General features: G+C 40.2%; 1 protein-coding gene across 3 annotated transcripts in view; it reads right to left on the reverse strand.

Moving 5' to 3' along the window:
• The window catches only part of ODAD2 (outer dynein arm docking complex subunit 2), a 194,749-nt gene extending 180,635 nt beyond the window's left edge, over positions 1-14,114 (reverse strand). For 2 of the 3 annotated variants that reach the window (XM_005564862.4, XM_065520443.2), the window contains exons 1-4: positions 14,083-14,114; positions 10,214-10,476; positions 2,693-2,850; positions 306-498 (exon numbers count right to left, since the gene is read on the reverse strand). In XM_005564862.4, coding sequence (XP_005564919.3) covers positions 306-498; positions 2,693-2,850; positions 10,214-10,437 — 575 coding nt within the window. In that variant the 5' untranslated portion in view covers positions 10,438-10,476; positions 14,083-14,114. Of the gene's footprint in view, positions 1-305; positions 499-2,692; positions 2,851-10,213; positions 10,482-14,082 lie in introns of those variants that run through there. The other variant, XM_045399757.3, reaches the window with a different exon arrangement.
• Positions 14,115-15,372: the final 1,258 nt, after the last annotated feature.

Genomic DNA, 15,372 nt, shown 5'->3' on the forward strand with positions numbered 1-15,372 from the left:
ATGTTAATTTTTAGAACTGGAATAAATGAATCCCAAGAAAATTGTTTGTTCCAATAAAATGTAAAGTTAAATCCATAGCAATAACTTCCATGCTTTATTTTTTGTGTCTTTTTTTCTAAAACTCTGAAAGCAGCTTCGTAACTAATTGTTAAAGCTTCCTTTTTAATTTTTTAATGTTAATATTTTATTATTTATCTATCTATCTATTTTGAGAGACAGTCTTGCTCTGTCACCCAGGCTGGAGTTCAGTGGTGCAATCTTTGCTCAATACGATAGAGGTTCGTTCCTTTTTGAAAAAGACTCACAAGGAAATATGTTTTAGAGAATGATTGAGGAGGTGCAGATCCAATTGCTTAAGCAGCATAGCAATCTTCATCTTAATTTCACTTTCAGGATCATCATCTCTGGTAATTTTACCAAGAATATTTAATGCAATTGAGTCTTCTTTCATTGTATTATAATCGGAGCCCAGGATTTTTACTATGGGGTCTCTGTTAGCTGCCAAAAAAAAAAAAAAAAAAAGGAAGACAAATAAAAATTATCCTCTTGTCTTCTAGCACAAGAAACATTAAGACTAATAAATCCTTCAAAGTCCATTTAAATGTGTTTCTTTCATTAAGCTTTTTCTAAACCACCCAATTAGAATTCATCTCTACGTCTGAGATTCCATTGCTTTTAGGAACTTTCTTCTATCTCATGAGATGCTCTAGTTTCTATTGTAATATCATCTGTATATCTCCCTAATAGCACAAAGACCAAGACAGTCATTCTTTGTTTCTTTTTTAATTGGCTGTGGGGCATTGTTCAGAATGTACATTCAATTAATATATTCAGAATTGATTTGAAGATAGAGAAATAGTGATCTCCTTAAAAGAATCATCACTAGAACTATACGGGCACGTGTGTATGTGTGTGTGTAGCAGGGTTGGGTATTTATAAAGGCTTTCTTTCCAAAATAGCATGCTTTCCTAAGGCTACAGACCCCCTAGCACTCTTTTGCACCTATTCAAACTGCTTAATATTTGTAATGCCATGTGATCTTACAGCTGAAAAACACATCTAGCCACATATGTATGTATAATGCAATTATATATATATTAAAATTATAGTGAAAAACAAATACTAATTCATGATCAAGGCTGATAAAGATGTGAAAATTGAACCTAGAGATGCTGAAAACAGAATTTGGTTAATGTTAAAAACCAATATGGTTGAAAATGAAGGAGAAAGGGGAAAACCCTTGTTTAGAATGGAGAAATTTGAGAAAGATGAAAGTATATATGCATTGAGATGGGAGTGGAGAGGAAGGCCTGTGAGACTAATTCAGAAAGCTTAACTTAAAAGAAATGAAGAAAAGTACAGTGAAGGCATTAACCTTCCAGTGTGGTCATGGGATATTCCACAGACTTGGGGCTGAGAAAAAAACTTCACTGGGGGAGACGAGCAACGAAAAGGAGACCAAGGAATCAATCATTTATTGAGCATCTCAACTTAACAACCTTATGACTGTCATCACACAGAGATTTATGAAAAGGCAGAGCAGGTGGATTCTGAGGAATGGCATAAACCTGACTACCAAATTGCCATGTACCATGCAACTTGGACATGAAACTAAGGGTTATACCAAAATTCTTGCAGAAATGGCAAAATGCAGCAAGTGATAAGTATTTAGCTAATGGATAAGTATTTAGCTATATAGAAATCTATGTATTATGTCTACCAATTAAGTTGAATTGAATGAACAATCCTTCATCTATTAACTACTTTCTTGAATTCAGCTTTACTCTTCAAGACATGATACCCTCACCTAATAAGGAGTAATAGTCAAGGCATAAAAAGAGGTTGCCATCCTGAGGTTGGCATATTAAAAATAAAATAAAATTTTTAAAAGACCCTCTTCCCATCTCACACAGAAATGGGCAGAATTCAAATACCTTGTGCCAGAAACCCATTGGTCACAGAATTCCAATAAAGCAAAACACATACATTATCACCTATGATTAGATATTTCTACTCATAAGAAACATTTACAACACAATTATAGCAGGCAACCACTTTCATTTTTTGCATGTTAGATGATTAGACGATAGTGCAAACATCACATATCTTTAAGAAGAAGAAAAATATTTGTCACAGATTTGAATAATTGTAACTATTCACAGAAGGCTGTGAAGCCCACAGCAGAATATGGCTGAGAAAAGTGGAAAAGGAGATTATTAAAGGCTGTCTCTGCTAAAGAAAGAGCCTACGTTCATTTGAAAGGAAATAGATTGTAATCATTCAATCTATTCCTTGGCAGTAGGTTGAGAGAGAGTGGATTCAGAGGCCGGCCCTTGTCATCTGTCTTCTCTCCTGACGTTGACCTAACAGGCTACAGCCCCCTGTGCTTTCCAGAAGCTGAGAAGGTTCTCCTTCAAACCACATGCTAAAATCAGAAACCTGGAAACTTAGAAACTTACCAGTGGTAAGGTAACAGGCCTTTCATTCTAAAGCAGAAATTTGATAGGAGCATAATATTGCAGCCAAGGAAAATTAATAACATTTTCATGAAGTTGTACATTTGACCTTTTACCTTGTAGATTATAGAATTTTTTTCAAGAGACTCTAACAAATGATCCTCCCATCCTTTCCCCACTTCCCCAGCAAGATTATTTCTAAAAGTTCAAATCACAGACTGGAGCATTAAGATCACCTTCAACACATGCTTGCGCTTCCTTCAACTTCGCAGTTTTGGCAATAAGTAACAAGCGTGACAGCTGCCCAAAGCTCCTAATTTTAATTTGTGGTACAGAGAGAAATAGCAAAGGCTGTCCATTTTTATCAACTTCTTCTGATTTGACTGTTGTTTCACTAAAAATAAAAATAAAAAAATTGAAAGCTTCATGCTACCTGGAGGCCAGTAGAAGTTAAATTTAAGACATGTAGACAGATTATTCCTATATCTCATTATAAAATACAGAAAATATAAATACATCTGGTTAGTAGCTCATCTATTTTCCCACTTTCTTCCACTAAAATCCTCAAACTTACCAGCAACCCTAGTGACCAATAGGATATAACCAAGGAATATTTTTTTTTTTTAGCAATTTCTTGAATTCACAATTGAACTCAAATAGTCACAGTTTTTGTTTTCTAAAATGTGTTGATTTCTGGCATCCTTTTAAAAATCATTGGTTCTGCAAAACCATTCATGCTTTGGGGATTTCTAATGTTATTTTATTTATAAAATTTTTACACCACAGTAATTCGTGGTTAGAAGTTTTCTTGGCTACACTGTGTTTATGAATAAAAAAGCTATGAAAAAAAAAAGCAAATTCAAGGCAAACTAGATCCTCTCTGTGAATTCCCTTCCCACGCTAAACTCCTTTATTTGGTTTGCCTTGGGATAATAGGCAGTTTTTCTCAATGGACTCTTCCTGATCAAAAGTTATTGAGTCTCTTAGCTTTGTGCTTCTATCCATTTTAATGATTTTTTTTCAGGTTGGCATTTAAAAAAAAATTAAGATGTTTTCATGGAAGTGATTTCTATAGATTTCTACGACTTACAACATTAACTAAACTGTCTAGGTTTTGTATTACAGGAGGCTATCTCTGATGAAACTCCTGACACCTTAACACCTGATTAACACCTGATCTAGCCTTTTTTTTTTTTTTAGACACAATATCGCTCTGTTACCCAGGTTGGAGTGCAGTGGCATGATCTCGGGTCACTGCAACCTCTGCCTCCGGAGCTCAAGCAATCCTCCCACCTCAGCCTCCAAGTAGCTGGAACTAGATGTGTGCGCCACTATGCCTCGCTAATTTTTGTATTTTTAGTAGACGCAGGGTTACACCATGTTGGCCAGGCTGGTCTTGAATTCCTGAGCTCAAGGGATCCACACACCTCAGCCTCCCAGAGTACTGGGATTACAGGCGTGAGCCACCACACCTGGCCTAATCTAACATATTTTGAATTGCAATGTAGATACATAGATATAAAATGTTGCTAGTTCATCAGAAAAAGTAAATCTGACCGACCCAGATTACTTATTACTGACGATCTCACTAGAATAAAAACAAGAGGATAGGAACTAAGGGAGACAGAATAATGTTCATATCCAAATCCCCAAAACCTATGAACATGTCACCTTACATGGCAAAAGGGACTTTGCATAGAAATTAAGTCAAGGATCCTGAGATGGGGAGACTATTCTGGGTATCTGGAAGGAGCCAAACATAATCACCAGGGTTCTTATAAGAGGAAGACAGGAGGGACAGAGGCAGTGACACGGATATGCTGATGGAAGCAGTGGTCAGAGTGATGTGGGGCCTCGAGCCAAGGAGCCATGAGCCAAGGAGCCATGAGCTATGAGTCATGAGCCAAGGAACACAGGGGCCTCTAGAAGCTGGAAAAGCAAAGAATAAATTCTCCTTAAGCCTCCAGAAGGAATGCAACCCTGCTGATACCTTGATTTTAGCCCTGCAGATTCATTTTAGACTTCTGACCTCTAGAACTATCAGAAAATACATTTGTGTGTGTTAAGCCATTAGATTTGTGGCAATGTGTTACAGCAGCAAAAGAGGGCTCACAGAAGGACTTGATGAGTCTGATTCTGCTGGGTGCAGATAGGGACTGCCCCTATCTCCAGCACTTCATATAGGAACTGCACATAGAAGACATTTGGTAAACATCTGTGGAATAAATGAATGAATAAAATATTTCTAGACTTGGCAATGACATGCATTGTTGACAAAATGTATATTTTCTCTAAAATTAAGCTTCTGGAATAATGTCCTTAGGACTGAAGAGATTTCTTAAAGGCCTGTTACCTAAAAGTTACTCACATCAAGGGCTGACCAGTTACACTAAGTGGATGGTGAGAGGGCTAAGTAATAGGCTGACTGAATGCCAAAGATACCAAGCTACTTAACTAGAGAGAGTGAAACTCCTGGTGAGAAAGCAAAGGGTACGGGTGACATTTTTCATTGCTCCTACCAGTTGAAGCCTGTAACTTAACAGAGAAGTAAGAAATAAAATGCCAGCTACATTGACCAGGCATGGTAGCACGTGCCTGTGGTCCCAGCTACTTGGGAGGCTGAGGTGGGAGGATCACTTGAGCCCGGGAGGCGGAGGTTGCAGTGAGCCAACATCACACCACTGCACTCCAACCTGAGTGACAGAGTGAGACTCCATCTCAAAAAATAAAATAAAAATAGATTTAAAAAATAAAAAACACCAGCTATCGACAAGATTTTGAAGAGGAAGCTTCAGTTTTTAGGCTCACAGTTTCTAACACCTGAAGAATGAGCTCTTGGAAAGAAAAATGCTCCACCCACCTTGTGAACGTCAGGAAGAATGAGCTATCAAAAACTCCAAGGACCTGATGGAGACATTTTTAAACCAGAGCCATGGAAGGGTGCTAAAAATTCTGTTTATACTCCAAAGCAAGAAAGCAGAAAAATGTCTTTTTTCTTTAATCCCCAGTATCGAGTTTAGTGTCCTTTTTTTTTAAGAGACAAGATCTTGCTCTGTCACCCAGGCTGGAGTGCAGTGGCACAATCATAGCTCCCTGCAGCCTCAAATTCCTGGGCTCAAGGGATCCTTCTCTCTCAGCCTCCCAAGTTGATGGGACTACAGCCACACACCACCACATCTGGCTGTTTATTTATTTATTGGTCTGTTTATTTATTTATTATTTATTTTTTAGAGACAGGGTCTTGCTATGTTGCCCAGGCTAGCCTTGGATTCCTGCATTCGACTCATCCTTCTGTCGCCACCTCCCAAAGTGCTGGGATTACTGGCGTGGGCCACAACACCTGGCCTCATTTAGTGTCTTATTACTTAATAAACGTATGTGTAAATAGTAATATAGAAAATAAGGCTATAGCTAAGAAACTAGCAGTTCTCAGAGACAAAAAATAAAGAGCCACTTATGGCCACTGACCCTACTACTGTGACTTAGAAATTTTACCAAAATTCAATAATTACTGTCTCATAAAACAATATTATTTTATAAGTTGAGTGTAACCTTAGAGATCATGTAAATTCAGCCTTTCATGACATTGATCACAAAGCTAAGGTCCAGAAACGTATGAATTGTGCATTCTTGCGGGGAAGAGAGCTATTACTCAGGCGATCTGACTTCCTGTCCCAACTCCTACCAGAACATATTTTTATCTCAATGCATATATATCACTGAGATGCAGCGGAGTGAGATTTAAAACTAAAATATGATAATATTATAGCACATTTGATTCAAAATCATACTGTAGTTCTACCAGAGAAGGAAAAAAAATCAGGTCACAACATTTTCACTACGTGATTCTGAGCACTTATCCAATTTATAAATTTCCCAAGCTACATTCAAATGAATCAAAGTGCCTCAGTTCTATGCACCACAGATGGTATTGCCATTGAGTGGCGTCATTTGTTCTTAGTTTACAGCATATTTAGGCTTCATTCTCAGGTGTTTTAGGAAGATTATTAATTTCATCCTGTCTGACAAAAACAAAAGCAATTGCAAATGATAATACAAAGAGACCTACGATTTCCATGAAATGAAAGTAGAGCTATTTGATCCCCAGCCCCCACCCCAAGAGGGAACGTGGAGAGATGATGACAAATGTTAAAACAGGGTGAAAACATTGGAATGATTCTAAGGAAAAGACATCATGTAACATGAACAGGGCTATGCCCATCTATTCAATCAATAACAATCTGTACAAAAGGACAGAAGGTGGTTGATGAAACATAAAAGCTTTCCAGTGTGTGACTAAAATATCAGTTTCAGTATCAGATGCTCATTAGCCTAATCAGAAAAAGGGTGATCAAACTTTTATTGACTGTTGCCCACAGTGCATTTGGAGTGTGCAACATCAAATGAGAACTAAGGCCACAAATATAACTATATTCCCATCAATGTCTGCAGAGACCAACACAAAAGGGGTAATTTATCTACTTTGGCAGAATTCCAGTGTAGATAAAACTTAACTTGTTTTGGAACAGGAGGCCCGAGAGGTCTACCCACAAGGAGAGCCATCCACCTTTACTTTAAAAGATCCAAGGACATTCCTATTTGGTAGAAACACATCCGGAGACTCCAAGCTCAAATCCTTCAGGATAATCTTCGTCTTACACACAGATGCCCAGACCTGAGTCCTGTCTGGAAGGAAAGTAGCTTCCCCACTTTCAATAAATGTATAAATAGTGGACTAACAGCAGAGAAGTCAAAAGAGTGTGCTTGGTCCAAAGGGCAATGAATGACATCATGGGGACTGTTTTGATAATAAATTCTTTGGGCAATTGAGAATATTTCTGGTTGACATCACTTGTTGTTGTAGCAAACACCGAGTGGCTACAGGTTACTGAACTTTCTTTGGTTTGGGGAGTAGACCAAAGGGTATAGTCAAGATCCGCATGTTAAAGCATCTGATATTGTCCATTATGACCAAAATCTCAGCTGCACCCTTTGCTATCTTCAAGGCGATCTTGGTTTTCATCAGAGCCAGGCAAGCACAGCTTCCTTCAGATACAATGGCAATACCTCCCTCTACTCTTCCAACATCAAAGATATCATCAATAACGGTCAGACACAAAAAGAATGGATTGGGAAATTAGCCCAAGGAAAAGTTGCACAGTAAACGTGACAGAAGTATAAAAATCAAGGGGTAATTGTTTCAAAATGTAAAAATATCCTTCTCAGGAGGGAACACTGTGCATAAAGACTGCATGCAGAGCTGGGCACAGCAGCTCAGGTCTGAAATACCAGCAATTCAGGGGGCCAAGGTAGAAGGATCTCTTGAGGCCAAAAGTACAAGACTGGTCAGAGCAACATGGTGAGATCCCGTCTCTACAAAGAATTAGAAAAATTGACCAGGCATGGTATTATGTTCCTATAATCCTAGCTGCTTGAGGGGCTGAGGTGGGAGGATCCATTGAGCCCCGGAGTTTGAGCTGCAGTGAGCTATGATCACACCACTGCAGTCCAGCCTGGGCAACACAGCCAGACCCTGTCTTAAATAAATACATACACAATTGTGTGCTGAGATATAAGAATGGAAACAAAGCAAAAAGAATCTGGACAAGAATAGAGGGGAAATAGTGATAGATTTGAGTGGTATGTGTCACAGCCAACCTAACCAGGGGTCAGATGTGGTCATGTTTGTGCTTGGAGCACAAAATTTGTACAGAGGCAAAGCAATTACAATCATGATATTCTTTTCTGTCATCTGCTTTAAATGCATTTTTATTAAAAAAATAATAATTAATTATTTTTTGAGATGGAGTTTCTCTCTGTTGCCCGGGCTGGAGTTCTGTGGTGCAATCTCGGCTTGCTGCAACCTCCACCTCCCAGATTCAAGCAATTCTCCTGCCTCAGCCTCCCTAGTAGCTGGGATTACAGGAATGTGCCACCATGCCCAGCTAATTTTTGTCTTTTCAGTAGAGATGGGATTTCACCACGTTGGCCATCTGGTCTTGAACTCCTGATCTCTGGTGATCTGCCCACCTTGGCCTCTCAAAGTGTTGGGATTACAGGTGTGAGCCATGTGATCAGCCAAGTAGTTAATATGTTTTACATTTGTTTTACATAGAAGACCATATTTCAAAAGTTAGGAAAAAAGCTGAACAATACAGAAATAACAAGCACTTCTGGAAAAAGTTACCACTGGCACAGTTAGAAATAAAATGCACTGTTAAAAAAAAATAAGATTTCAGGCCAGGCTTGGTGGTTCACACCTGTAATTCTAACGCTTTGGGAGGCTAAGGCAGGCGGGTTGCCTGAGCTCAGGAGTTCAAGACCAGCCTGGGCAACACAGTGAAACCCCATCTCTACTAAAATACAAAAAATTAGCCAGGCGTGGTGGCGGGCGCCTATATTCCCAGCTACTTAGGAGGCTGAGGCAGGAGAACCGCTTGAATCTGAGAGGCGGAAGTTGCAGTGAGCCGACACTGCACCACTGCACTCCAGCCTGGGCGAAAGAGCGAGACTCCATCTCCAGAAAAAATAAATAAATAAATATGACTTCAAACAACTCAGAGAGAAGGCTGACCAATAGAAGAATTAAAGAGCTCTTAAAATGCAGTTTAAGAATGGTTTTGCTGCAGTTCTAAAAATGAAATTCTGAATTTATTCTCACAAATAATCCCAAAGGGAGAAAAGGGAAAAGGCATCTAGAGGAAGCTTTGGCTTCCTACGGAACTGTTTTTCATACGATCGGACTTTAAAAGTTCATATCCAAACCAAAGAAGAACAAGGCGGTAGAAAATAGAATGCCTAAAGGGCAAAACAAACTGCGACTGGCAAAAATATGTGTGTGTGTGTGTGTGTTAGCTTGCTTATTGTATAATTATGCTTAATGAAATAATACATTCTTATACAATTATATTTAATTTGTTCACATAATTTATGCATTTTTTGTGTGTGTGTAGGTATTTTTTAGCCATGTTTGAATGAGATAAATGGAGAGTTCACTGTTTGAGACAGAAGTAAATTATTTTTTTTCATCTCAGATTTGAAAGGCTCTCATCTGAGGACATCAGTAATTCTTAAGAATTATCTCCCTTATATTGAGCAAAATCAAAATTCATTATTCATCACCCCTCCCCGCCGCCTCCTGCTTCTATCCCAGGAATTGATCAATTTAAATACTAGAAGAGATATAATCTACATCAGCGGCCACAAAACCAATGGCTCCTGGCATCTGGCAGGTAATACGGAAGTATCCCATATATTTATAGAAATAAAATTCAGAAGAATATGGATGACCTGGGGTGGTGGCTCATGCCTGTAATCCTAGCATTTTAGAAGGCTGAGGCAGGAGGATAACTTGAGGCCAGGAATTTGAGACCACCCTGGGCAACATAGCAAGACCCCATCTCTAACATATATATATATACACACATCCACATATGGGTGGAAAGGCGAGGCATAAAGTAGCAATAAGTGTTGGCAGTGTAGTGACTTGGATAATGGATACCTTGTCCAAAGAAATTTACCCACAAAAATTAAAATTGGGTTTAATTTAAAAACTTAAATTTAAAACTTAGAAAGAGAATGTTTTGGCCAAGCTGAACATCCTCAGACTTCAGCTGTGTGTCTCTGGTTCACAATCCCTGGTTTAGAGGGCTTGTGAGGTTCAGAGAGGTTAGGTGACTTACCCCCATACCTAGAACCAACTGATAAACATATGTACAACGAAGATATCAAATCCTAGAAGCATGTAACTGGCTTACCTGACAACATAACCTGATTCAAATGCTGAGGGCTCCAAACTTGTGTTCCACTCAAGTGGTTCCGCAAAAACAAATTTCGCCTCTTGAGGATGTTTATAGATAAAACTCTCCACAAACATAATAATTTCTTTCAATATCGCTTCATTTAGAGGTGTGATTTCGAGGGTTCCAGTTCCATGCCCAGCAGCAGTCCACTGCGTCGATTTTGTCAGAGCCACACCCATGGGATCCGCCAGTGCTCAGACCTGAGCTTAGCACAGGCACTACATCAGAGTAGAAAGAGAAAGAGACAAGAGCATCCACCTTTTCCTTGGAACATTTTTCATTCTCAAGACTTTAAACTAGTACTCCCCACCCCACATTCTGCTTATTAATCTTCAAAGACTGATTTTTCAAAATTATCTAATTGCTCTTTAGTTCAATGAAGTAGTAAACCAGCACTAGGTAAAACTGACTAGTATTTAAGAAATTTCCAGTATTTGCCCTGAAATTAATAACTTCTTTCTAATTTCCCTGGGGCCTAAGAGAGAGGATTCAAACAGATAGGCATAAAACCCAAACAGAAAACTCCAAGAGTGTAAAACAAAGAAGTGGAAGAGGTTAGTATTAAGGGCTTTTGTTCACAGCTCTGTTGGGAGCCAGCAGTTTCAGGGACAAACACTCCTTTGAGCCAGGACATACACTGTTTAGAATTACACTATTAAACTGAATACTGTTACCCCGACTTTCTTATAGTGATAATATCTGCATCATCACAATGATGACTGAAGAACATGATTCTAATAACTCCAGGTTCCCCAAGTGCCTTCTGAGTTAAAAAAGAAATAGAATAAGAACAGTATTGTGAAATATAATTTTTTTCTGAAAATTGATATAGGACACATTGATCCTATTACCAGAATATCTGGACAATCCAAATACTATTTTCCCTGCCTGTATATCCTGCCCAGAATGACATTTTACTGTAATTCACAACCTTCTTAAGAGTTAATGTGAGAGATGTAGGAATAAGTGAAAGTCTTTCAGACTTTTTATCTGAATTAGTTATCGGAAGAGTCTAGCAGTAAAATTTAAAACAAATTCAAGTGAGACAAATTTCACATTGGCTAAATAGAAATTAGTCTGTAAAAGAAGATCTTTTAAAAAGTAACAATATCTGTAACATTAAATAAAAGCCAAGTTAGAAAGCAAGTTCTGACTTCATAATGAACATTGAAGGCTTTTATGGCAGATAATCTCTACTTGTCTCTTTTCTCATTTGTAATAACACTTACTGATAAAATCTTTCTTCCAGAATATTAGAAGAATGGTTATACAGTTAAATATAGAATAAAATTAGCTTTTTTCTCCCATCATTACTACAAAGGCTTAAAGTACAAAGATTAGACTTGGAGATTTTACATTCTATACTGTATTAAATCTTAGAACTATCTATTAAATTCAATCACAGGAGATCATTGGATCGCAACAGGACAGTACTTCCTGCTGATAAACAGTATAGAAATATTATAGAGATGTGTAGTTATCAACATGATAGGAAAGGGGGCATTATCGGCCTTTAGTGTTGAGGACAGACAATGTAAAATATCCTTCTGTGCAAGACAGTACCGCAAAAGGAAGAATTCTGCTGTAACCTCCAGGCATCTGGTAAGTGAAAAACTTCACATAAGCACTACCTGAGCCTAGAATTTTTCTGCACTTTGCAAAAATTGCGGAGTATTTTGTCACAGTTTTAATACACCCTGAATTTTCCAGAATTGTAGCTATCGTAAATGAAAGGAAGGTTGTACATACTTTGTTTTACATGGAATTTTACCAAGAGCTCAGCATTTTGGAAAATGACACCATTGATGGCAATGTTATTTGAGAAATTTAAGTTGCATGGCATGTCTGTATCAGTCTGCATTTGGGGCTGCTGTGTTCAGTCATTCTGTGTAAGTCAGATGTGGACATCTGACTACTTCCTTATATATTCTAGTGTAGTGGTACTTGAGTGTTTACATGCCGGTATTTTCTTACAATTATTTTCTTTCATTTTATAGTTAGCATGCTACCACTATTTAAAACTATATTCAATATGTAAGATTATAATCTACAATCTTGATTTCAGGATAGCAAAGCAGCATTACAACATATTTGTTTTAAAAACCAAGTACTGGATCAGATAGGGTTGAGAACAACTGATCCAGACATATATACCAAAGTGTTCATGAAATAAAGCATAGAAGTTAGTGTACGAATTTGTTCTGGGCGTTTGTTTTAGTATTCCAGCATTTTGTTTCAACTGCTAACCGATGAGAAATGCTTTAGATTTAAACACATAAATATGTTCTGATGTGTATGTGTGAGACTCTTGAGTTTCCCATTGTTGCATAAAATAAGTGCAAATCAGTGTAAAATAGTGTGAAATAAATGCAAATAGCTTTATCTTACACAGAAAGACTTAGGTGAACAGTTCTGTCTGTCTTTAATCTCAAGCATAACATTTGTTTTGGTAATCTTATAAAGATTGCTTCTTGCACATTTTTAAAGAAAAAATGTGCAATTAAATAGATTATGTAACGCCATGGTAGTCAACATATCATATAGCAACTTGTTGAAGGATCCTTAGCACAGAATTAAGAAATGCAAAATCGTTATTTTCGTCAAGATAAATTTTGACAGAAATGGAACATTTGAATCTATTCAAATCGCATTTCCAAGTCTAGTGAACCATAGCAGTACACAAGTTTTATTCAAGAAGGTTGGTCAGCTTAAGAAAATTTAGGGTGGCCTATGACAATCCAGAAGGCAAGTTCAATGTTATTAGAAAATAAATAAATAAATGGTGTTCAAAAATGGTCAGTATAACTCAAAACTAAGATTTTAAAATCAAGACCAGTTGCTCCCCAGTTTCTACCCATTGCCAAGCTCTTTTGGCTTAAGAACCATAGTTAAAATGAACCCATGTAAATACACAGCACATACCTTTGAAGTAAAGAAAGTAAGCTTAAAGATTAAAAGGAAAAAAGTTTTGGTTACGTGTTTACATAAACTGGGATGTTTACATTAACTGGGACTCTCTTTATCCAATGGATACCATAGATTGTTTTTCTTTCTAAGGGTCAATTTCAAGCTTCCAGCATCATTAGTGAAATAAAACCCATTCGGGAATCACGTCGTTAAGACTTAAACAGAAGCACAACCGAATTCTTTAGGGGGCTATGGAAAGGCAGCCATCAGCTCTGAGATCTGTGAATGTGGTTGGTAACATCCACCGGGAGTCCGCGCACACACGGCTTTCCGAGAATGCAGAAGTTATTCAGTAAGACCCGCAGAAAATCGAACTTTCAGAACTGACATGAACAGGGCCCTAAGTAAAACTAAAGCTAAGCCTAGTGTGGGATGACGGCCCCCAGTAGACTCTTTACAGGAAGTGGGCGTCAGAGCTGGGACTCTAAGTTTCCAGGGATGGATTCACTAAGGGGACGAGGAGGGAAGGGACAGCGAAGACCACGGTGGGAGCGGGAGGCCGAGCTGCAAGGCCGGAGGAGAAAGACGGGCTGGGGGAAGGAGAGGCTGGGAAGCGGCGGCAGAAGTGGAGAGCGGATCCAGGAGATGAAGGGGTCGGGGTAGTGCAGAGCGGGGCGCGAGGACAGAGGAGCAGACGGTCCCCAACCTAGGGCGGAGGCAGGGTCTCGCGGGAAGGAAGGTGCGAGATGCGCCTGGGAGAGAGAAAGAAAGGGGGTGGGTCTTGGTCCCCAGGAGGCAAAGGGCAGCAGGCGAAAGCAGCAGCGTCGGGGCCAGAGAGCCGCCTCGGTTTCCGGATCCATGCGGCCTGCTGCAGAGCCCCCGCGGGGGTGGGCGTGGAGACTCCCAGACGCACTCACCTGCAGCGCGCTGCCCCGCCGCAGTCGGCCCCGCCTGTTGCTAGGACGCCGGTCAACACTGCGCGCCCGGGCGCAGCGCACGGCTGCGCCCTGGTCGGAGGCCTCCAGGGCCGGTGCCCTCCCCCGGGCGCCGCCGCCGCCTTCCGCTCCCAATCTCACCCGGCCGCGGTCGCAGCCCAGTCGGTCACCCGGTCCCGGGACTTCCGCGCATCCAAGGTTCCCGCGGACCCGCTGCACCGAATACCCGGGCCAGAGACACTCTGCGCCCGCGCTGGATTCCACCCGCCCCGGCCACCTGCTGCTTTCCGCTCGGCCCCTCCCGGGAAACACTTTTGTTCAACTCTGCATCTCCCTTTCTCAAACACTTTTATGCAACTCCCGGTATGCATCCCAACTCACTCCACGCGGTGGGAAAGGTTGACTTTGACGGAGGTCGTGAGCAGTTGCGGGGTCGGGGGCAAGTTCGCAGAAACTTAAAATGGAGCAGAAAGAAAACAGAAAATATTCCCTAGAAACCCCTTTTTACATTTGTCCACAGGCTTCCAGACAAGTGCATTGTATGTGCCTGAAATCTTCACTGAGCACTCTCAAGTAGTATAGGGCCTCTCGTAGGACATTTGAGGCTTACATGTTTCTCTCCAGAAAACGAATATGGTAGAATACTCTGATACTCACCGGGAAATCAGAAAGCGCTCTTCAATAGGGCAGAGGATCGGAGTGAAAGGAAAACATGTCCTCCATCTCTTTCTTTAAATGGCTTTTACCTTTGTACGTTTTGAACCCACCTCTAGACACCCTACCAGCAAGAGTCCCAACTGGAACACCAGTGAGGGATAAGGGAGTAGGACTATTGGCGGGCGGTGGGGGAGAGGGGTGCGGAGAAGAATGCACTATCTTGGGGTGGGGGGACACGGTGTTCAAGGACCAGTGTCGGAGCGTTTAGGATGATGGGGTGTTTCGGAATTAAAACTGGATTATTTTCCGGATGCCAAGGAGGCAAATGTGGAATGTCAGGATATCACCTGTCATAATATTATATGGATCCAGCTCAAAGCAGAACCTTTCTGCAAACATGTAGGGATATGAGGTATAGATATTTGTCCTTTGTTTTGGGTTTTTTGGAGGGTGGGGGACGGAGTCTGGCTCTGTCACCCAGGCTGAAGGGCAGTGGAATGATCTCGGCTCACCGCAACCTCTGCCTCCGGAATTCAAGAGATCCTCCCGCCTCAGCTTCCTGAGTAGCTGGATTACAAGAATGCGCCGCCACGCCTGGCTAATTTTTATACTTTT

The sequence above is a fragment of the Macaca fascicularis genome, chromosome 9 (assembly GCF_037993035.2).
Source record: "Macaca fascicularis isolate 582-1 chromosome 9, T2T-MFA8v1.1".
NCBI classification, from domain to species: Eukaryota; Metazoa; Chordata; class Mammalia; order Primates; family Cercopithecidae; genus Macaca; species Macaca fascicularis.